Source organism: Ananas comosus, linkage group 3, assembly GCF_001540865.1.
Source record: "Ananas comosus cultivar F153 linkage group 3, ASM154086v1, whole genome shotgun sequence".
In the NCBI taxonomy this organism is placed as follows: Eukaryota; Viridiplantae; Streptophyta; class Magnoliopsida; order Poales; family Bromeliaceae; genus Ananas; species Ananas comosus.
Genome location: NC_033623.1, coordinates 14,184,204 through 14,207,767, shown reverse-complemented (window position 1 = coordinate 14,207,767; position 23,564 = coordinate 14,184,204). Strand labels below are relative to the sequence as shown.

Here is a 23,564-nt window from a genome sequence, read left to right as displayed (position 1 = left end):
AACGGCCCACTCAATTCACCCATTATTCGTATCATAAGCGGATTGGACTTTACACCATGTTCTAATTTATGGGCTATTTCAAAATGCAAGCTGATGAATTGAATTCTCAATCTACAAAAATAAGGAGTCCCAAAACAAATTTAAAATATGCAAAATTTACGGCATTTCGCAATTTGAGGAGATATTTTTGAATTTTTTTTAATAATATTGCTAACTCAAATCCAAGTATTCTAATAGATAAGTTATACACAACATGCGTTATCGGCGAAGAAATGTTGCACACTGAGCACTGTGCTCTTGTTTATTCATTTAAGCAGATTATATGGAGCAATATACACACAACCACCAAGCAAGAGAAACATTACTTTTATGCACGGTTTCCTCTCATCATTTCCACGAATTCTTCGTAATTAATCCTCCCATCCTGCCGGTTTTGAAGAAGGAAATTTACAGAATCAGAATCAGATTAGAATCATGTACGATATGCGAGTAGCATGTAAGAATAATATGCTCACCTTATCTGTATCTACATCGTCGAGTACTTCATTTATAGTAGCATCATCGCCCATTCCGTATTCTGTCATTGCTTGTCTCAGCTCTTCTCTTGTGATATACCTGATAGAAGACGACCAATAGTGATCAATACCTTTCTACTTGTTTGTTTCGGGGATAAAGGGCCATAAGCGAGTTGCAAAGTTTGTTTTGTTTCTCATAAGATCGCGGAGGAAAGACAAAGTTAAGTAATTTGTTTCTCAAACAATCGGAAAAGCTACCATGCATGATGTAAGTCAGCATTGGAGAATAGCTCTTCTCAAAGTTTATGCTTACCCACTTCCATCCTTATCAAAATATTGGAATGCTTTCAGCAAGTTCTCCTCCTTTTCCAGTTTATGCCGGTGCATCATTGCAGTGATGAATTCAATGTAGTCGATAGTGCCGCTTTTGTCTACATCAGCCTGCGAAATAATACTTCAATATAACCGCATAAATTACCACAGAAAACCTCAAAAGTCTTTTTATATTTATTTATTTATTTATTTATTTTTCCTCAAACTTACTGCCTCCATAAGTTGCTTAACTTCTGCTTCAGAAACCTTCGATCCTAACCTCGACAATCCAACTTTCAATTCTTCAAGGGTGATTGTACCGCTCCGATCAGTATCCATATTGTTAAACATCTGCTTCAAGCCCTTGATCTCCTCCTCTGAAAGATTCTCCGCTATGACCTAGAAAAACATCAAACAATATGCATTAGCCGGAGCCGGAGAAGAGTTACCAAGGAAACAATGAAAGGAGTATTAAGAAAGAGGACCTTAAGGGCAAGTTTCTTTAGCTTGTTCATCGCCCTGAACTGCTTCATTCTCAAAAGGACTGCACTATCAATAGGTTTGTCGGATGCCACGCCATCTTCTCTGAGCCATGGGTGCTCTGCTCATTGATTGCTTTCAAATCAATTTAATGATAAAAAGAATAGAGAAAATAAAAAAGAACAATGACATCCAAGCATATTGAGAGCTAAATAATTACAACATAGGAAACAGAAATATCTAGCTTAACTAGAAGAAGGGATTCAAGTCTACAACAGGTCTGAGATATTTACACTTCATCATATCCTCTACAAATTTGACCCTTCCTAAGAAACTACTTATCATACAAAATTAAACAGAGAACCAAACTTTTTAAGTTTTCAAGGTATTCTTGTAAGAAAACACATTTTCGAGGGCCATATATGAAAGTTCTGAATAACGGTTTCGGAGGTATATGTATGTGAAAGGCCCAAAATCTTTTCTATGTCTAACAGAGACAATCTACTAACCAAGAGCTTGAGCAGCTGTGATCCGCTTCTTTGGGTCGCGCGTCAACATCTTTCTGATCAGGTCCTTTGCACTAGCAGATATTGAAGGCCACGGCGAACTGCTTAAGTCGACATTCCCTTGTAATATGGCATCAAAAATACCTTTCTCCGTCTCTGCATTTTAATTGAAATTTCAGTGTGTTAGATCAGCCACGCAGTGATGAATCAGCTCAAAATGCTTTCAATCCCTATTCATTTCAGCGGATTAGCGGTACGAAAGGAAATATATGGCTCTACTCATACCGGCCCAGAAAGGAGGCACGCCACAAAGAAGAATGTATAGTATAACTCCGGCGCTCCACACATCGATCTCCTTCCCGTAGTTTTTCTTCAACACCTCCGGGGCAACGTAATAAGCGCTTCCTACGACATCACGGAGAGGTTTGCCTGCATTTAAGCATTTCTAGCATACATATGTCAACATGTAAATGGCAAGAGCTCATATCCTGCATCACAATATATAATCACCGATGTCTGACCGTTGGCGCTAACCATTAATCCTAAAAATCTTGAGCGGTTGGAAATACGCAATCAATTCACTTATTAGAGCGTACAGTCATAGCACCCACGAGTTCCGATTGTGACTCGGCTTAACCAGCCTCATGCTGCATCGAACATGAACCTAATCTCGCGCCATTTCGAATATAGAGTCGGCCCAACACGGCCTCCCGTCACAGGGAGGGATGATGCCGGCCCATTTAAGCCAGCAACCCAATTCTTATGAACAATCAGTCAGTAATCCATTCCGATTTGATGAGTTGATAAAGGCGAGAATAATATGTTTACCTTCGTCGATGAAGACGGAGAGGCCGAAGTCGATGGCCTTGAGCGGGGCGTCGTCGTCCTTGCTGACGAGCAAGAAGTTCTCGGGCTTGAGGTCGCGGTGCAGGACCCCCATGAAGTGGCAGACGTGGACGACGGTGACGATGTCCCTGCCGACGGCGGCGGCCTGGCGCTCGGAGTAGGTCCCCTTGGCGATGATGCGATCGAAGAGCTCGCCGCCGGTGCAGAGCTCCATGACGAGGTGCACGCTCTGCGGGTCCTCGTACGCGCCCTTGAACTCCACGATGTTCGGCTGCCCCGACAAATGCTGCATGATCATCACCTCCCGGCGCATGTCCTCCACGTCGCTCCGGCTCACCAGCTTCTTCTTCGACACCGACTTGCACGCGTACTCGAGCCCCGTCGACCGCTCCGTGCAGAGGTAGGTGACCCCGAACTGGCCCCGCCCGAGCTCCCTCTCCAGCACGTACAGCGTCGTCACGTCCACCATGGGCTTTTCGAGCACGGGACCGATTCGGGCCGAGGACGGGGCTTTCGAGAAGGTGGTCTTGGTGGTCTTGGTGGTGGTGGTGGACCGCGGCGGCAGTGGATCGGGCTTGGGGAGGGACGGAGCTCGCGGCGGCGGCGGCGGCGGCGGCGGAGGAGGGGGTTTGAACGAGGAAGTGGTGATGGGGATTTCGTAGGTTTTGGTGAGGCATTGGCCCATTGCGGAGAGATTGGCTGAGCTCTAATTCTGGGGGGGAGGAGGTGGGGTTCTTTTTCTAGGGTTTTGAGAGGTGGCTAAAAAGGGGAAAGGATTTGGTTCCTTTCTTCGTCGTCGTCGGCGTCGTCGTCCGTCGTTGTCTTCTTCTTCCTCGATCCTCCTGCAGTCCTGCTATGTTCGTTTACGCTGGCTTGTCTATGTCTTGGAGCATTTTTCACGGCGTCTTTCACTAATAACGAGGGAAAGGAAGATTCAAAGTGAGCAGTTTGCCTGTTGCAGGGTCGCGTAAGGGGAGCCTTATGCGCTTATTCTCCCGAGTGACAGCGACTAAAAGAAGATGGTGGAAGCACCGGGTTTGTGCGCAAGAGATTGTTCCGCTTTTCGTAGGTCGCCGGACGAGGAATTGATACTTGGACAGGGTGCACCACTTCGTCTATGGACCCACTATATTCCACCCTTCTCTAATCTGTTATATGATTATTAAAAAGAAGATGAGATTGGCCGGTCCACCGCTGATGTGGTGGACAATGTTCAGGGAACAATCTCTCGCTACATTTAAATTCCCCGCCACAGTGGTTTCTCTGCTTGTGTATCCAGAATTAGTCCTTTATTATAAACTATCTATAAAGCAAGCTTGTGCGGTGCTAATTATCCTATATCAGATGACATCAAGAAGGCTATGAACAGTACAAGTTAGCATCTCTTTTTCTTTTTCTTTTTTTCTTTTGCAGTGCAGCCTTTATTCCACGTCATTGTCGAATGCGTTCGCATACAGCACGATCTTCCCCTTTCATCTTTGTTCGTGCGGACAAATATATCAAAGATATCTTCCTTCATCGCTCTGTTATATTCCCCCTTCAGATTTTTTCGAGCTGAAAATAGAGATTATTATACATGTAAGTGCATGGCCCATTGTTTTCTCACTTCAATGGCCCCAATACGTAAGTTCCTGGGCCCTTAATTGTCAACCCAACTGAGATAATTTCAGCCCATGTTGAACATTCTTTTGAGTTTTTGGACAAGTGTTGTTGCCTCGATTCGTCTATCTTCAGACTGACTTCAAATTAAAGAGCTAACTACTGGAGCGTTTGCTTTTGGGTATCACTTCAGCTCAGAACAAATACATTTTTGTTAGTTGTTACGATGTACGAGATGTATTTGCTGCTGCAGATAATTCGATCGGAATGAAATTTGGAATTGATACGTTTGACGATATGAATCACCCGAAAAATAAGCAATATGAATCACCTGAAGTATGAGTAGAATATGTCTACAACGAGCAATATGTATAGTAATTTCACTAGCTTAGACAGTCATTCAAGGACATGCATCTCAGAATCTTGCAGTGGACAATTGAGTCACCATCTGATCTAATTACGAATCCTAGCTGAAAGAATGATCCTCTTTATCTTCTAATTTCCATTTGTGAGTGTTGTTCAAGTTGTCGGGCAGTGCAGCGTTAATGTGTTAGCATACATAATGTAAAGTAAAATTTTTCTTTCCCTTTTTTGGTCCCCCCTCTCCTTAGACTCGAATCTAATACCCCTAGCTCGAATCGCGACTTCGTATCTTATCAATGGTTGGTCTCCAACTCCTTATACCTTTTTCACTGGGATTTGAATGGTTTTGAATGAAGTTAATTCCAAAGATAGGCCGAATTGAAAGGAAGAACATAATCTTAAACACGTGCCCGCCGTAACCCCTATTTTTATTTTATCGGATAATATCTAATATACCCTTCATCTCACTCCATTTTCACTGCTGAGCGCACTAAGATGCCATGGGCTAAGGCTGATGATGAGAGAGAATTTGAATAACAAGTAGGATTGGAGCACATGATTATGAATAACAAGTAGGATTGGAGCACGTGATTATCCCGTTAGGAAGAAATAGTGAAAGAGAAGAGTAGGAGAAGAGAACAAAACCACCAGTCCTATTGGGACCGTTCGGTTGGAATAGAGGATTCACCGAACAAGAACTAAAAGCGAAAGAAGAGAGCCCGCCAAAAGTATTTAAGTGTAGAGGTGAAAATTTTTGATGGCAAAGGAATCAAAAGACAACTAAAAAGACACTGAGCCCACCACCTCTCGTCACATAACCTTTTTTATGCCACAACCACCACCAAGTCAACTAGACGCAACTCCACCACGACCACCGCGAAAGATGGCTGCAGTTCGCAGCATAACGAGAGAGCAAATCGACAGTTTCTGGAGGAGGAAGAAGATGGATGAAGAAGAACACCTTCTCGCGGCTCAGAAGGCGGCTGCGAGAATCAGAGCTAAGTCTCTCAGGGCAAGGATCTCATTCTTATATTGGCTAGATATCTATCACCTTTCTTATTTGTTACATCGAACACATGTTCTTTCCTTAATTTCTGCTATATGTGTTCACGACGGCCGAATTTTGTCACGCATAGGGTGGAATTGCTGGGAAACTTTGCTGAGTATTTCTTGTGCTATTGAATTAGGATCAGATGTCAAAACCATTCGATTTTTGTTCGCGCAGGAAGACGATTACCACCGCTTCCAGGCGTTGCTGAAAGAGATTATTATCGACGGCAATAATAATAGTGATAAAGAAGGGAAGGAGGATGACGTCGCAAACGACAAGGAGTCGCGAATAGGAATCAAGGACTGGTGGGTTAGCAGTCACTCTTCTTACTACTATGATCATATTAGTTATGTAGTCCACTATGCTTTGTTGATACTTAATATTAGCTTTCAAAAGTTGAAACTTGAAAGTAGGTGAAGCGTGTAGTAACCATTTAGTACTTGGCAATTTCTTTTAAGTGTAGACCTGTTGAATGCTTTTTATAATCAGTACTCTACTTTGGAAACATGAAAAGATTTTGCTACCTTTTAATATTCTTGTGTAACATAAAAGGCTTTCCCATGGAAAAGAGACTAAAATAATCTTTAAATTTTTTTGCTTTTTCTGCTGTGGAACTAACTGCAGGTGGACCAAAAGCAAGTATGCTTATCTAAATCAACCATCCATTAAATCCATGGATGATAAGCCACTGAAGCAGAACAGCACATACATTCCACAGAAGGCTTGCTTTAACACTACATCCTTCAGGGTTGTCTGAATGCCAATTTCAGGGTCACAGATGTCAAGTACATTTTAGGTGCACTTTCATGGAATTGGTGGTATTTTCGTAAAATTAAAACTGCTGCAGCGAACCCCAATTTGTTGTTAGAGTAAATATTTGTGGGGGAAATATTATTGTCAATAATGCAGTGGCAGCAGGAACTTCAGCTGATGAAATTTGAGAGGACCCTGGAAAGTTAGTGCCCATGTATTAGATATTTAATTATAGAGCTTTTCTCTCCTTTGAATGCTAACTCAACAAAGAATACCACCTGATGTTATATGGTTAAAAAATTTATCTTCATTTCATTCAAAATCCCGTCACAGCGGGGACATAGATGCATGCCGAACTAAACATGTCTGATCTCTGAAATTTGAACATAAACATGTCTGATTGGAAGAAAAAAAACATCACGAACTCAAAATCTTCGGAATTGTCGTTCATTCCAAGGCATTAGGTTCAGCTACTTGCGACCCGTCATATCGAGCATCTCATCGAGACCCTTCAATCTCTGCAATCCTTCACTAATGAAAAATCGAATCTTCTGCTTGTCATTGCAGTGCTTGTTCTTCTCGATCTCGTTTCGCATGGCCTGTCTCAGCTCCGCTGCGCGTATCATTCATCGGTCACAAACTGCTGTAGAAAATATTAGCACGAGAACCAGATCAAGAAAAGAAAATTTTCAAAAAGCTTCACCGCGGGAATGGGCGGGGGCTCGGCGAGCAGTTCGTAATGCCTGTCTATAAAGCTTTAACACGCGCGCGCGCAGGATGAATGCTTGCAAATCCATGTAGTGAGCCATCCTGGATTCTCTAATTTGCGCAAACGCCAAAATCAACTATGCTGCAAACTATTTTCTGCACAAAAATTGAGCGAAGCAAATCAACAAACACCTGGAGGGCTGAAACCAAGGACAGCAAATTAAAACAGCACAGTAGATACGCATAAAAACGAGATTTTGAGAGCAGGGTTATTCAGAATTACATATCCAAGTGGCTGAATCTTCGGATTTCTCGCTCTGATAGTTTCAATTGATGGCGTAACGTAGAATTGTAGAGAAGCGGCAAATTTGTGAGATTCAGAAAATATTTTAACGACGGAGCCGAACTTTATTTAAACGAGCCGGGTACAATATAAGCAGCAAGGGCCGGCCAAGTGCTTTTGGGCCGAATGTACAAGTGCTTGTTCCATCAGCTGCTGCTTCTGCTAAACAATACTTCTTTTTATTTTTTGTTTGAGTGAGAGAAAGGTAGCGTGTTAAATGTGAAGTAACTAGATTTTAAATTTGAGATCTCGAATATCTATTATCAAATCTTTTGTCACTTGCGCTAGAGATCGGTACTTTATTAAACAATACATTTTTGTTCATAAATTTGCTTTTGTTTGATATCCATGTTATTGTTATGATATCATATGGCGAACAGAAAGATCCACAACATCTATGACCTTGGGTAATTGAGATATGATTTTTGAGCTATAGAAGCAAACGTTGACACTTTAAGTTACAGATTTTATTGCTGTGGATAGCGGTGTGCTTGATTACAATAATAAAATATTAAAATCAAACAGACTGTTAGACCCCGCGTCCAACGTTCGGCCAGCTAAAGAAGACTGCAAGCAGCTCAAATTTGCAAATGGGCCAAAACCAAGCCCAAATTTGTGCTACTATACTATCCTAACAAGGTTGAGTTGGTTGTTGGCTGAATAGTATAATCTAATTAGTGGAAATAATCAAAAGGTAAATTTAACGACAGAAAACTCAATAGTATTAAAAATTTGGTAATATCGATAATATAGTAGCCGGATTCATATATATATATATATAGAATCCGGCTACTATGCTATTAATAGCACGAAGTGCTACCTGTCAGCTCGTTGGCGCTAACCATTAATCCTAAAAGCCCGAGCTGTTAGAAATATGCAACCAATTCACTTAAAGCGTACATAAACAGCGCCCACGGGTCTCGATTGTGACTCGGCGCACCTGGCCTCACGCCACTTCGAACATAACTCGGCCCAACCCAGCCTTACGCCATTTCGAACATGACTCAGCTGACATAGCCTCCCACTACAGGACAGAATGCTGGCCCATTTAAGCCAACACTACCAAGTTTTCTGCCATTAGATTTACACTTTTTATCATTTTCATCCGTTGAATCATACTATTTAACCAACCACCCACTCAACCCTAGGGGGCCTACATCATTCTAACCGCACATCTCTTAATCCAATAGACAAAAACTTGATAGCACCAATGACTTGGTGCTATTAATAGTATATTAGCCTAGTTTTATATATATATATATATATATATATATCTCACAAATATATTGATTTTGTGTAGTACTTCCTAGTAATGGTTTCTTTTGCTGGAAAAATATTATTTTTTAACATGATATTATCTTGCGCATAATGTAATCAACTAATTACAATTTATTTTTTATGGTTTTATATAAAAATAAAAAAATATATATTCTTTTATATGTTTTCGCCTTAATTTCATCATATCTAATAATGTTAGACAACCTCCAATTCCAAATGGAACCTTGGAGAGCAACAACAACTGCTACTCTGTTTCTTACAAAAGAATATAAAAAATGAAAACAGAAAAAGAAAAAAAAAATCCATTCTCCAAGTGATTTGATTATACCTCTGGCCTCTGGGCTAATTACTTTCCCATAGAACACTTCACCTCCAAAAACAAGAAGTTCCAAAAAAAAAAAACTGCACGTTACTTTAAATCATCAGGAGTGCAAAAAAGATCAGCACTGCCTGGTACCAATTAATAATCACTTTACACAATGGGAGATTAGGAGACGCTACTAAATTTGTTATATCCCTCAAATCTCACGGAGGACAAACTAGTGAACCCCTCTCAAAACTGTACAAATGTAGATCAAAACCATGTTAACTACTAATAAGCGAAAGAGGATTCTCTCCTAAATCTCCTCAGGGATGCTCTGCAGCTGCGGTTGCCATTCCCCGCGGAGTCCCTTCGCGCCTTCCTCCAGCTTCTTCGCGCGCCGCCGCCGCAGGACGTGCCTCAGCTGCTCCAGGGACTGCGGCGCGGAGGCGCCGCCCCCCGTTTGGTGACCGCGGGCCGTGTTCTCGATGCCGCTTATGCCGGCCAACATCTGCTTCAGCTCCTTCTTGCTCACGACGATCTTCACGCGCACCACCCCGTTCTCTTCCTCCCGCGACACCACCCGCCCCCCGTGGAGCTTCTCGATCGCCTCCGCCGCCGTCTGCGGCTTCCCCTGGCTCTTCAGGAAGAAGCGCTTTGCCGAGAAGTGGTGATCCCTCTTAGATTGCGTAATCTCCATGGTGTTAGCTCTCTTTAACTTATTTACTTAGGACGCGATGTGTGTGCTTCGTTGTGAGCTAACGTACATTGGCTTATATAGGAATTGGAGTCAAATTATAGATCTCTAGTGGTAGAAGTTGAATTCAATTTGAGAAGTGGGTACTAGATTAAAAAATAATAAATAAATAAATAAATAAGAATTGTTACGGGATCTAAGTTGTAAACTGCTACTAAATTAATATAGAATTGGCCTTGTTTCACATGGTTTGATGTAGAAAATTTGGCGCGTAACATGCTCCCAACCCAAATGTTAGTGTGGTCCTTAAATTGACCGATAACATTTTTTTTATTTAATTTTTTTTATTTTCCATAAGTTATGGATTATCATATGTAACTACTAAACCAATTTCACTAAAAAGCAAATGATTAAACGAAGTAGATGCCCCAAACTAATCACACAACGACTAAATCCATGTGTCAATATATAAACGGCTCAATATTTTGGATCAGTTATTAGCAATGATGAATGAGGTCGAGTTAACGGTAACGTGGACAATGAACCAACCAACCCTATTATTGGTTTGGGTTGGACTCGAATTTAATTATATATGTTCGTTTGATCTACCACTAATTCTAAATGGCACCCATGTTAGCAATGTTTGATATTGTGAACTTAATACAAGGAAGTAGTACGGGGGAGAGCGCCTTGATAGCAGTTTATTTTTCTTTATTTTTTTTATTGTATTTGATAGATAAGAATTGCCATTAAATACCTAAAATAGATACACTATAATTAAGAAAAATTTTTACCAAATAATTTATTTGTGGATAACTTATTTCGACACCGGAACAGAACCTAAGTAATGAGATGACGAACTAAGAATTATTCAGGTGGGGGATCAAATTACGCATTAATTATTTTTTGCCCTTGTATTAAGGAGGTGTAACATGGGGGGTGACTGTGACTGTTCATCAAATATTTCTTTATTATTAGGGCCCAAATTAAAAATGTGTATTTACATAACCTCTATATATATATATATATATATATATATATATATATATATATATGACTTCAAACGGCCGCTCCCTTTCACATGGGAGAAGCGATTTCTTCGCCGCTGCACCAAACGAAATAATGGGAGCCTAATCATGCTCTAAAATTTTCGTGTTCATGCATCTACAAGGAAGAGCACATGGCATATATATATGATGATATGCATTGTTTCGTGTTAATCCCATCTCCAATGTTAGAGCTACATGCGTATATATAAGGTGGCCTCTTTATATTTCGTGCTATATATATTATGGTCTCAGATGGGATCTGTTGCATGACAATATAATTAATTGTTAGATCAAATTGGTCTCTGCTTAACATTATATAATCACAATGATTACTTCCTCCCAAATTATTAAGCTTTTGATAAATGGTTTCCTGTAACAATTGTAGCAGAAGGTTTTGGGGTCGGTCAGAAGGATTAGGAGTGAAAAATGAAAATATATGATGTTATTTGACTAAATTCACACTCGCCAAAATCGGATTTAGATGAATAACAGTCTACAAAATTGCTAAGTTTGCCATCAAAAGTGTTTGTGATCTTACAAACATCCCCTTCTTTGGGATTAGACGATGGTTTTTAAATATTTCAGATTAAAAAATTAAAAATTGATAAGGCTACCAGAAAAATAGTTTTTTTTTTTTTAGAGATAGATAGCACGCTATCCGCTTCGTTTATTTCATTTAGAAATAATCTTAGCAAGAAATATGAATCAACTAGGATTCGAATTTGGGTCTCGAATACCAACCACCAAACCTTTTGGTTATAAACCTAGCATTTCTCAATAATGTATCAGAGACTCAGTTGGATTGGATTCTGATAGAAACTCGCTATTAATATTTTTTTTTTCAGTTGATAAATATAATCCTCTATAACCTTATCACTAAAATGTCATCGGTCACTGCACATGCGATTAAGAACTAAGGCACTTTCATAAAATAAATAAATAAATAAGATCTAAGGAATTTTCTTATGCGCCGTACTTGTACTGAGTAGTAGTGCATTTCTTTTTAAACACCAGCTCCATGTTCATAAGTAGAGAGGAAGATAGTACGTTATCCATTTTATTTATTTTTTTTAGAAATAAATTTAACTGAAAATATGAACTAGGATTCAAATTTGGGACTCGGGTACCAACCATAAAATCTTTTGCTATTTGCGTTAGGAATAGTCGGTATTTCTAGGTCAGCGTTTTTTTTTTATCGAGAGATAGGTAGCACGATATCCGCTTCGTTTATTTCATTTAAAAATAAACTTAGCTGAAAATATGAATCTAACTGTAATTCGAACTTGGGACCTCGGGTATCAATCACCAAGCCCTTTGCTACTTGCTCTAAGGACGGTTGGTATTTCTAGATCAGTACTGTTATACATTTATTTTGCACACAACGATACAAAATATGCTTCACAGCATACTTACATCTAGTTTGGTAATATGACAGCAGAAAATATTATTTTTATATTATAAAAGGTCCAAAAAAATTAAAACTCTTAAAATTTTTGCTCTTCCAATACTTAAAATTGTCATTACATTCACAGTTAGATAAGCATCCAGTTGCGGTTGCATTCTCAATTTAAAAATATTAAAGAAGAAAATGTTATACATAATTTTAATTTTAAAAAGAATGTTCTTAGCTACGGCGTTTCCTAACTAGGCCTTACTTTGCTTGGGCTTAGCCCTGGCTAGTTATATAGCGCACACAAGTGATGGTCCAAACAAACAAAAGAGTTACCATAAGTATTATGCATTAAAACATCATTAAACCAAATACAATCACACTAAACCTACGTTTTTAATGTGCTGTACAAATTAAGAGATGTATATCTGGCTCTTATCTTGTGTTAAAGGGGAATTCAGATGCAACTAAAAATTCGTGTATAGGTGACTATTTTATTTAGTAGACGATATAAAATTATTATTTTTAGCCGATTTTATTTTTATTGTTCCAATCTTTTTGTTTGGCTCTCAGATCGAGCACCTGGTTAATTTAATAAGGGATTGACAATTTGATCATAAACTTAATTAGATGAAAAGTCGAATGCTTTTCATAGAATTAAGAACTCGGCAAACGTGCATTATTACCAAAAAATATACATATTTCCCTCTTCTCTATGCTATTTCTCCCTTCCCTGTGCTACACATCTCGTACAATCCCCATGGTTTTACTAATAATAATTGGTGCGTAAACACGATTGTGGAAATAGGGTGACGTCAGCATGACGCCAGGATGACGTACGTGGTCATGGGATATTAAATTGGAATTGGAATGGTATTATTACTTGGTATCTTGTAGATGGATGTGAGGTGTGTTCTTTTGTATGTTAGTGAGCCTTTTTTATGTACGGATTACGCGCATAATCCATCTCCATCCCATTCATGTCCTTGTACACGCAGAGTTGGGAAACATTCACAACCCACCTAAAATTGTTCTATTCGGTAGCTTTTCATCTAAAATCGTGCAACTAATTATAAGAAAACTGCAAAATTATTGCTCAAATATTGTACCACCAAAAGAGTTTCTTACTTATTTCTGTCGAAAATTTTCATCTCACTTTCGTGCTATCCATTTCGTTTATTTTTTTAGAAATAAACTCATATCGAAATGTGAATCAGCTAAAACTTCAAACCTCGTATTTAAATTGAGCCATCAATCTCTTAGTCAATTGCGCCAGGTACGGTCAGTGCTATTTTGTAATAGCTAAGGTTGATAATGGATTGTTTTCAGTTAGATCAATCTTTTAATAATATGGTATGGAGCCAATCCTAACCCTGGCTTTTCCATTATTTTGTAAACTAGTACATGTAATATATCAGATGACCACTAATGTGGTTAGGTCTTTTGATCTCCTCCTGCAGGATTCTCTTTAACTAGCTAGTCTTCACTAACTGATTGATCTTTTTTTAGGTATCAACAATAAATTTATAGAAGTTTCTGAGCAGGTCAATTAGATGCAACTACTTCTTGTTGTTGATGTTGTTCTTATACTCATATATATATATATATATATGCTTTCCTAGGAGTAAGAGACCTTGATGCTTATATTTTCATTCTCGAGTTTCAATGCTGGATCTTCAACATATGATCTTAATCTATTATTTTCATGCTTCATCACTAGAAGTTGCTTAGTATGTATGCGAAATGCAAAAATATTATTACATAATGGCTTAGGCATTTAGCATCATGGGTTAATTTGAGCTCTTTAACATTTCAGAATTAATACCAATTGTCCCTAGAGCAAGTGGCAAAGGCTCGGTGGTTGGTACCCAAGACTCAAGTTCGAATCCTAGTTGATTCACATTTTCAACTAAGTTTATTTCTAAATGAAATAAACGAAGCGGGTAGCGTGCTACTTATCTCTCAAAAAAAAAAAAANAATTTGGAAGCTCTATCATCGAAAACAACTCGATAGTAAAACGCCCCGTTTACTATCGAGAGTATTCTAGCTCAACTATATATATATATATATATATATATATATGCTTTCCTAGGAGTAAGAGACCTTGGTGCTTATATTTTCATTCTCGAGTTTCAATGCTGGATCTTCAACATATGATCTTAATCTATTATTTTCATGCTTTATCACTAGAAGTTGCTTAGTATGTATGCGAAATGCAAAAATATTATTACATAATGGCTTAGGCATTTAGCATCTTAGATAATCTTAGATATTGTACACAAATAAGAAATTTTATTTGGTCCAATATGAGATTACTATTCTTCATAACATTTTGAAGGTCCAGAATAAAAAAAGTTAAAAAAAAAAGAAAACAAAAAAAAAAAACAAGATCCATCCAAGATTAATTTATACATCTTGTGCGTATATCTTATTTTATTTTATCTAAGGCAAGTACTTCCATTTAGATTTTTTTTTTTTTTTGAAAAAAAAAACTGTAATAGTAACACTTCCTAAATTTAAGAAGGAAATAAAAAAGGCACATTAACCGGTGTTGCATAACCTTTTTTACGAAAGAAAATAACATCTCAGTGCATGAAATTAAAATATTGAAATTTCGTTCTTTCACCCAAAAAAAAAAGGGAAAAATGTACACTTGTTCAACATTAATCAAGTGTTTATAAATAAAAGTTAATTAGTATGGTGGCCCAAATCACAAAAAAACATATTAGACCAACACAAAGAGCTACATAAGCTCTAGTTACAAACTGCTACATACTACTTGCAACTTTGTACTATCAACTGGAACAACAGAACACTAGCTTTAATTTAGGCCTCCTCGGGGATGCTTTGAAGAGCGGGCCGCCACCGATTCCGTCGACCCTTTGCGGCCTCACTTTTCTTCGCGTGCCGCCTCCGCAGCGCGTAAAACAGCTGCTCCAAATTCTGAGGGAAACCGACCGCAATTAGGCTGCTCTGCTGGGGGCCGGCATTGCTCCGCCCTCGCCCGATCATCGCGACCATTTGTTTCAGCTGTTGCTTGCTCAGCACAATCTTCACCCGCACCGCGCCACTCAGCTCGTCCTGCGCGACGATTCTCCCGCCGCACGCTTGTTCGATCGCCTCGACTGTTTTTTGGGTCATTTGGATCCTCGGACACCTCGCGAGTTTCCGGCCGTCGACTCTCCTTTGGCTGTGGTTCATGTCATTGGCCATTTTGGGGCTCGATCTCTACCTTTAGCTGCAGCAAACTCGTGCTCCCTTGTGCGGCAAGGGACTTTGGCTTTTATATATATCGAGTCGATCCAGCTCATTCATGTTAATTTGTTAAGAATAAGATAATATTTTATTGTTGGAAACCGAATCATTGGATAAAGAAATGAGTTGGAAGGGGTGTAATAGAAAGAGTGTGACTTGAGTTAGATGACCACATAAGTGGTCCCCTATATATAATCCTTAAAAAAAAACAACAACAACAACAACAACAACAACAAGAGGAGTCCCTACATCACATGCTTCCAAGAATAATATATATATAAAATAGATATAAATATAAATATAAATATAAATAAAGTGAGTGGATTGGAAACAGGGACATTAATTGGATAACAAATTGGTCAGGTCTGAATCATGATTAGACCGGGTTAGGTCAGGAGTTCAGATCCATGTGTATTTTGGCATCAACATTTTGGCAGATTGATACTTTTTGAGTTCGAGACAAAAAGTATTTGGGATGAAGGAGATGCATGATCCAAGCATCCGATTCTTTATCTTTTGAAAAACAAAACCAATTTATCGATGAGAGAGAGATATAAAATGTTTGATTTGAGGACATTATGCGGTGCTGTAATTGCGTGACATTAATTGTATATCAAGCAATTCGATTAGAACAAACGCAAAACAAAATGTTCATAATCCATTGCATTTCTGTAAAACCTTCATAAATAAATCCTTAATTTAGAATCTAATCAATTTAGGTAATGATCCGAAGAAATAAACTATAATTTAACCACCGACCCTCACATGGTTAAGCGTGTCATACACCAACTGGGATATTGCGTCCGCATAATTACGGGAATATGGTCTCGCGAATAATGACCGTTAAAAGTTCATCTTTGATCACCATCCACACAAAAAGCGCGTGTGCCAGTTGTGTGAACGCGCTCTGGTGCAGCAGTGCTCGCCAATTGTGTCGCAACATGGCCAATTATTATTATTTTTTTCTTTAACTTAATATTAAATATAAAAATATATGAAAATCATTTTCTAACCGTTTAAATTTTTAGATTACAATGATTTTTTAATATGGTATCAAGTAGGAAATTTTGAATTCGAGTCATGCCAGAGTTCTAGCATATTAGATTTTTTCCGTCTAATTCAAGCCCACGTTATGAACCGACTAAAAAAAAAAAATCTCAAGTACAGACGTGAGGAGCAGCTTAAATTTTTAGAATACAACGGTTCTTTAACACTTAATTTATTAATGTAAGTATTGTGATAGCAGGTAGGCATAGAAAATAAAGTGTTACTGTAGCTATTTATCTTCACCCCAAAAGAAATTTTTTTTTTAAAAAAAAAAGTCTCCTATTCGTAGATTCATACCTACTAATTAGTCCAATATTCAGAGCAGTGATCTAAGAGATCTTTGATTTTTTATTAGTGTGTGTATAGCACTCAGGTCCCTGAAAATAGAAAATATTTTTATTGTGTAAAACCTTTTTATCAAATAAAGGATTGTGGTACGTTTTATTATTATGAAAGTTGTAACTGTTGAAGGGGTCCGCTCTCTTTTAGAATCTGATACTTAATTGGCGAAACAATCATGATTATTAACTGCACATGGTTAGGGAGGGCTATGATTTTTCATATGCAACAAATATTGACATATCAAAGTAACAGTTTTTTTAGGAAACAATATCATATTTAATTCACCGAAGAATCTATTCACATTAATTAAACATGTGAAATTAATAGAAAAAGGTTGGAGATGAAATTAAAAGCAGTAAAAAGTGTAATATGCCTACCAACTTTTTTGGCTCATTACCGATCGTTCCTAAAGGAAGTGATAAAGGGTTTGATGGTTGGTACCCGAAACTCAAGTTCGAATTCTAGTTGATTCATATTTTCAGTTAAGTTTATTTTTAAATGAAATAAACGAAGCGGGTAGCGTGCTATCTATCTCTCAAAAAAAAAAAAAAAAAAAAAAACTTTTTGGGCCCATGAAATAAGTGGGTTAAATTGGGCCGTGAGAGTTGGGTCTTGTAATCTGCAATGTATTATAAAACTATGAGTACTAAACATATGCTACGAAAGAAAGAACAAAAGATACTACATTACACTATACTGAAATAATCAACATTTTCAAAATTTTGTATGCTCAAAACTATGTTTATCACTTCCCTACAATTATTCATCACGAATCAGATGTGTTAGTTCAATAATGCATTACGAAGTACAAACCCATCAGAGAAAAGTGGTAAAAGTTTGGAAAGCGATAGACTTGCCACTCGAATGAAAGATATGAAGTAACATTTAGATTATGTTATTGACTCCCAATCGTGGCTTATTAGCCTACCGATTTGTACCATTTGCTCTCTTTATTTTTATTTTTATTTTTTTAAAAAAAAATTATGGATTGAAACTTAATTTTATGTGTCAGTGTTCTGAAAAAGAAAAAATAGAAAACAGGTAAAAAGTTCTCAAAAGAATAAACCAGCAATGTGAGCTCACAACAAACGCAGTAAGGTAGCTTTGCCACAGATATGCACCACCAATTTAATGAAGTGTACTATCAAATTAGCCTTATGTTAAGATTCTGTTTGAATATATAAATATTCGATACAATCTCTTAATTTGTTTGAAAAATGTGTATATTTGGCCGATAAAAAGTGTGATTGAATATTTAGAACAGAATATTATATTAAACAATTAAATTATTTTTTTAAAATAAAATAAATTACATCGTAGGCGAAATATGTTGTCTTACTAATCATGCATAGCAGCATCTTTCGGACCTATTTGAATGTCGGAATAAATTATTCAAGTGTAACTTATTTAGTATAAAAATTTTATAATATGATTATAAGTAAGGAGTTTCACTTTTTTTTAAAATAAATTTATTATTCATGATTTTTTGTATGATATCATATTTCTCCTACGGTATGATTTATTTTATTCTAAATAAAATAATTTGAAAGTTGAATACAATATTTCATATTAAATATTTGATCTCACAAACCTATCAAATGTATAATTTTTTTTTAATAAACTAAAAAAATATATATTGAATAAAATATTCGTGCATTCAAATAGAACTTTCAAAAAATAAAAATCAAACTTTCTACTTTCAGTTATACTAGAAAATTTTTACATCAACATCAAAAGAGGCCTAAAAGGAAATATTAGTTAAATCTTTTCCAAGATGATAAAAGTCCTTGTTCTCCGTTTCCTTACTACGCTCTCACAAAACAGAGACAATGTCACATGGTAAGGTTGGTTTCCAAATTTCATGATTAACCCAAAAGTTAATACCAATTTAAGTTCATATTAAATAAGCGAATGGGCCAACACAAAAAAGTGGTGAGAAACAAGCTCAAGTTTGATAAATTTACTTAATACTTTTTAAAAGTGGCAATGGCAAATGAGTTGCCCAATTGGCTTGGCAGTTGGTAGGGCCATCTAATTTGGTTGCTTTGATCTGGTAGGGCCATCTAATTTGGTTGCTTAAATTGATCAAAGTCGATTTCGTTACTAAATGGGAATTATTTAAGTTTTTCAGCTTATTTTATGTTTTGACAATCCAAGATCCTGATGCTTGGAACATATATACTGTGACCAATGACCAGCTGTGTTCTTAATTCTCCAGTTAAGTTAAAGAGTTCCCACTTAAGTAAAAGTTTTAATCAGATTTATTAAAATTATAAATAATAAGTAGTTTGATATGGTGCCTTTCACGAATCCGTCGTATACAAACAAATTCAAACATAAAAAGGTAAATTAGTTTTATGAGAGCAATCTCCTGTATTTAAAGCAGATCCTTTTTAGAATGCTGAGTGAGGGCAATATCCTCTCCTTAAAGCAGATCCTTCGGAATCACGAATGCAAATAAACTATCTTTCAAAACCCTGAGTTTTACCGCATGGTATGGAGATACATAATGTTGTTATGGAGCAAATACAATGCACCATTTCACCATGCAGGGTGATGCATTACATAGAATATATGACCAGCCCAAGAAAAGCTATTAACAAGCGATAATATTTGGCATGTTTTAAATTTCCGACGTGGTATTATTTTTTAACTAGAGTTTATCTAAAACAGTACCAATATATTTTTCACTAGACTCATAAGTAAACTTGCAGCAGCCGCAGAACCAGAGCTTAAAAAAGGGACTTTTTGGCCACAATGGAAAGCCATAGATGATTCTTGAATTATAAAAAAGCTATTACATAAAACTTTAATCACGCGAGAACTAATTTTGATAGTTGATAAAATATCGCCAAACAATAACAAAATCCACAAAAAAGATCATCTTAGCCAAGAACTCCAAATGACATCCTTTCGGGTGTCAACACCAATCAATTACTAACCATGTTTTGTAATTAGAATAAAGGTGAATCGATTTTCAAAAGTTAAGCTAGTCCAAGCCAAAATAAGAGTTGTTTACTGCTACCAATTTTTCCCGCTCCAATAAAATCAATCACAGGCCAATCAAACTTTAGAACAAAACTATCAGCCAATTAGCGACAATTTCCTTATCATACTTTCTACTTACGCCAAACAAAAGCTCTGTCCATACAGCTAGATGATATTTGGACAAAAAATCAAGGTCATCACCTAATAAAAGATCATGCCAAAAGTGACTCAATAAACTTGGTGATTAAGAGGGCTATAAAGAGAGAGCCACTAAAAAAGATCCGTGCAAGCTCAGATCCACAAAGATACAGCTAATAGCTTTCTTATTTTAGAATGATCCCATTTCATCATTGGGATTGCCTACATTTATTAATCCAAGGTTACCATCTTAATAGAGCCTTTCTAAAACAAGAAAATTATTTGGTGTGAAAGAATTGAAATATTCTACTCAACAAACAGTCTCAGATTGGGATGAAAGATAGAAATATCAAGCTAGCATAAGTTAGGCCACAAATGAGACCAAAAAAAAATAATAAAAGCCCTAAAAAAGCAGTATCGGCGACTGTGCAAGTTACAGCCCCCCCCCCCCTATTTGGTCCTAATCTGGATCAAATTTCACTTTAGTAGCAGAGAGAAAGATATAACCCTAATACATAATGCATATCCTCTACAGTACAAATCTATCGAATCTACATACCTCCTCTATCTATCTGGCATCTTGCATCCAACAACCTAACAAAAAGCCTACAATCGACGACTGAGTCGTCACGAATTGGACGAGGACTAAAGTAAATCGCGTCTCAAATTATAATCTCCAACCGAAAAGTTTGATGATCAAGGTGAGATGATCCATCACAAGGTGAAAAAATGATGGGCTATCGTGCGGACTCAGAGTGTGATCGATGTACGAGCGGAACATCACACAAAAGTGAGTGAGTGGGTGAGTGGGTGAGTGGGAGGCATACGCTCGCATGCGACAGTGTTTTCAGAAGAGGAGAGAGGGGGGTGTGGTAGGAGGGTGGGGGAGGCCTCGCGTTGTCGCCGTGCACCCTCAAAAACCCCACACTGTGCTTCGAATCTAAAACGGAGCGAACCTTCCTTCGCTACCCGACGCACCGCGCCAACGAGGCTCGGCTCCTCAGACACACTCTCAGCCCTACTCTCCTTACATTTCAACCGTTCGATCCAGACGCCCGAGAAACAACGGCCCTCGGATCAGAGTGTTGTTCGCATCCGGATTAACACTAACGAAGCGTAGTTAGTGTTAATTATTATCCTCGATTAATTACTCAATTAAATTAAATCAAACGGAGCGAACCTTCCTTCGCTACCCGACGCACCGCGCCAACGAGGCTCGGCTCCTCAGACACACTATCAGCCCTACTCTCCTTACATTTCAACCGTTCGATCCAGACGCCCGAGAAACAACGGCCCTCGGTTCAGAGTGTTGTTCGCATCCGGATTAACACTAACGAAGCGTAGTTAGTGTTAATTATTATCCTCGATTAATTACTCAATTAAATTAAATCAAATGGGGGAATAAAAGAGGAGTGGCATATTTTTTGTTATATAAAAGGGCACATCATAATTAACAATTAACATTAACAATAATAATAATAATAATAATAATAAAGACATAGAAACAAAAAAAGAAAAAAAAAAAGAGGAAACATAGAGAATCACTGCAAATCTCGCACATCTCGCACAATTAAATATCTCACAAATTTCAAAATCGCAAAGACAATTAAAAAAACAAAAAAGGGATACAATGCAAGAGGAACAGATTCGAACACTTTTTTGTTTTTTTTTTTTTTTGAGAAAAGTAAATAGCCAGATCGAAATAACGGCGACGATAGAGAAACAGAGAGTCGATTTGATCAGTACAGAGATCAAAATACAGGAAAGTAAAATTAATTTTAAAAAAAAGGCAAGAACAAGCAAAAATTAATAATCTAAAGGAAGAAAAAAATGAAACGGGAATGGAAATTGGAACTCATACCTCCTCCTCCTCCTCCTCCGGATCGAAAGCAAGCACTTGGTCTCCGTCTTGTGCGCGGTGCGGCGGTGATAATTGTAAGGATTAGGGCTCGAGAGAGAGAGAGAGGTATTTATTGGTTCGCGTCGTCCTCCGGCGCAGGGGAGGGGGCGGGGGCGGGGAGAAGGGGCTTGCGGCAGAGGATCATGTGCATGGGGGTGAAGATGCCGGTCTCGCCGCCGCGGGTGAGGTGGCGCGCGGTCTCGTAGAGCATCTCGTGGACCTCGACGACGCCCTTGGGGGCGATGCGGAGGAGGGTGAGGACGGAGACGACGATGTGGTTACGCCAGTAGGCGATGCGACCCATCTTGAGGCGGGTCCACCAGGGCCCCGCGGGGGGTAGCGCCAGGTCCCTCTCCTGGAGCACCTCGAAGCCGACCTCGGCGGCGATGGCGGCGATCTCGTCCTGGGCGCGGAGGCCCGGGAGGGCGTCGCCGCGCTCGATGCCTTGGATGGTGTCGACGTGGTCGGGGTCGGCGGCGCGGTAGAGCGGGGTGGTGACCCACTCGTAGGAGACGTAGAGCCCCCCCGGGCGGAGCACGCGGAACACCTCGGCGTAGACGTCCTGCAGGCGCGGGGCGTGGCAGGTGGCCTCGATGGAGTAGGCGCCGTCGAAGGAGGCGTTCGGGAAGGGCATCTGGAGGAAGTTGCCGCACACGACCTCGCACTGCGCGTCGAGCCTGGCCTTGCGGTTGTGGGCGCGGGCGCGGGCGACCTGGTACTCGTTGATGGTGATGCCGACGATGTGGGCCCCCGACCGCGCGGCGATGGCGCGCATGGGCCCGCCCACGCCGCACCCCACGTCGAGCACGCGCTGGCCGGGGCCCGCGCGGACGAGCTCGGCGACGCGCTCCTCGTGGAGGCGGGTGGCGTCGCGGTGGGAGCTGCCCTGGACGGAGGGGGAGAAGTGGAAGGACTGGCCCCAACCCCACTCGTAGATGTCGGTGACGAGGTTGTAGAACGTGTCGACGAAGGCCGGCACCTTGTCGGCCGCCGACACCGTCTCCTTGGGGCGCCGGAAGAAGGACCAGTACTGCGTGTACTTGTCCTTCACCTTGTCCCGCGTGATCGACCCCATCTTCAGGTTCACCGCGCGCTTCCCCTTCACCTCCGCCGCCCCCATCACCCACACGAACCAGTACAGCAACCCCAACCCCACCACCCCCACCGTCCACGCCATCGCCGTCGCCTCCATCCTCCTCCTCCTCCTCCTCCTCAAACCCTTCCTCCTCCTCCGCAAACCCCCCTTCTTCTTCTTCTTCTTCTTCTTCTTCTTCCTCTTCTTCTTCTTCGTTTCCCCCCTAACCAAAACACACCACCACCACCACCACCACCACAGAGAGGAGAGAGATAGAGACAGATAAAGAGAGAGTGAGAGAGAGAGAGGATCAGTGCCGATTGAGAAGGGGACCGGGGTGGGGGATTTTATCGAGGGGACTCGGTGCGAGCGGTGACAATACCGCACGAATATTACGGCAATCGGATCGAACGGCTATAAGCTCTTTGATCGAGAGATTGTAGTCGTTTGATGAAGGGCGGGGTGCTTAGATAACACCTTCAATACAGTGTTCCGGCGGAGTACGCTACCGCGATTGGACTGTTGGGGTTCCTCTTTTACTGCGACTCTGAGCATTTGAACCAGGGGATCGTTGCGGCATTGCAGAGGATCCGATGCAGAGTCCGGATGTATAAACTGGTTACATCC

At 39.5% G+C, this 23,564-nt stretch overlaps 6 protein-coding genes and 1 long non-coding RNA gene across 9 annotated transcripts; 1 reads left to right on the top strand and 6 right to left on the bottom strand.

The window, feature by feature from the left end:
• On the bottom strand, window positions 173-3,344 carry LOC109708156 (calcium-dependent protein kinase 12). Its single transcript, XM_020229776.1, has 8 exons — window positions 2,642-3,344; window positions 2,099-2,242; window positions 1,817-1,969; window positions 1,313-1,428; window positions 1,059-1,226; window positions 829-956; window positions 516-615; window positions 173-424 (listed from the first exon to the last, which is right to left on the bottom strand). Exons 1-8 carry the CDS (start codon window positions 3,342-3,344, stop codon window positions 368-370), a joined length of 1,569 nt encoding a protein of 522 aa, XP_020085365.1. The 3' UTR covers window positions 173-367.
• On the top strand, window positions 5,364-7,128 carry LOC109707117. 3 transcript variants are annotated; one of them, XM_020228210.1, is made up of 3 exons: window positions 5,366-5,633; window positions 5,847-5,977; window positions 6,297-6,685. In XM_020228210.1, the coding sequence occupies exons 1-3, from the start codon at window positions 5,448-5,450 to the stop codon at window positions 6,427-6,429; spliced, it is 450 nt and encodes a 149-aa protein (XP_020083799.1). In that variant the 5' UTR covers window positions 5,366-5,447; the 3' UTR covers window positions 6,430-6,685. The 3 variants fall into 3 exon arrangements, with proteins under 3 accessions (XP_020083798.1, XP_020083799.1, XP_020083797.1); XM_020228209.1 differs by lacking the exon at window positions 6,297-6,685 and adding an exon at window positions 6,993-7,128 and having other exon boundaries at window positions 5,364-5,977; XM_020228208.1 differs by having other exon boundaries at window positions 5,366-5,977.
• On the bottom strand, window positions 6,715-7,753 carry LOC109707119. Its single transcript, XM_020228211.1, has 3 exons — window positions 7,417-7,753; window positions 7,129-7,289; window positions 6,715-7,038 (listed from the first exon to the last, which is right to left on the bottom strand). Exons 2-3 carry the CDS (start codon window positions 7,232-7,234, stop codon window positions 6,896-6,898), a joined length of 249 nt encoding a protein of 82 aa, XP_020083800.1. The 5' UTR covers window positions 7,235-7,289; window positions 7,417-7,753; the 3' UTR covers window positions 6,715-6,895.
• LOC109707940 lies at window positions 9,031-10,024 on the bottom strand. Its single transcript, XM_020229488.1, has one exon. It carries the CDS (start codon window positions 9,753-9,755, stop codon window positions 9,372-9,374), a length of 384 nt encoding a protein of 127 aa, XP_020085077.1. The 5' UTR covers window positions 9,756-10,024; the 3' UTR covers window positions 9,031-9,371.
• Window positions 14,778-15,618, bottom strand: LOC109707965. The gene has a single exon (XM_020229515.1). It carries the CDS (start codon window positions 15,403-15,405, stop codon window positions 15,019-15,021), a length of 387 nt encoding a protein of 128 aa, XP_020085104.1. The 5' UTR covers window positions 15,406-15,618; the 3' UTR covers window positions 14,778-15,018.
• LOC109708077 lies at window positions 19,582-21,385 on the bottom strand. The gene is made up of 2 exons (XR_002215651.1): window positions 21,143-21,385; window positions 19,582-20,918 (listed from the first exon to the last, which is right to left on the bottom strand). It is a non-coding gene; the product is annotated as an uncharacterized LOC109708077 (long non-coding RNA).
• On the bottom strand, window positions 21,504-23,095 carry LOC109708252 (24-methylenesterol C-methyltransferase 2-like). The gene has a single exon (XM_020229922.1). It carries the CDS (start codon window positions 23,052-23,054, stop codon window positions 21,933-21,935), a length of 1,122 nt encoding a protein of 373 aa, XP_020085511.1. The 5' UTR covers window positions 23,055-23,095; the 3' UTR covers window positions 21,504-21,932.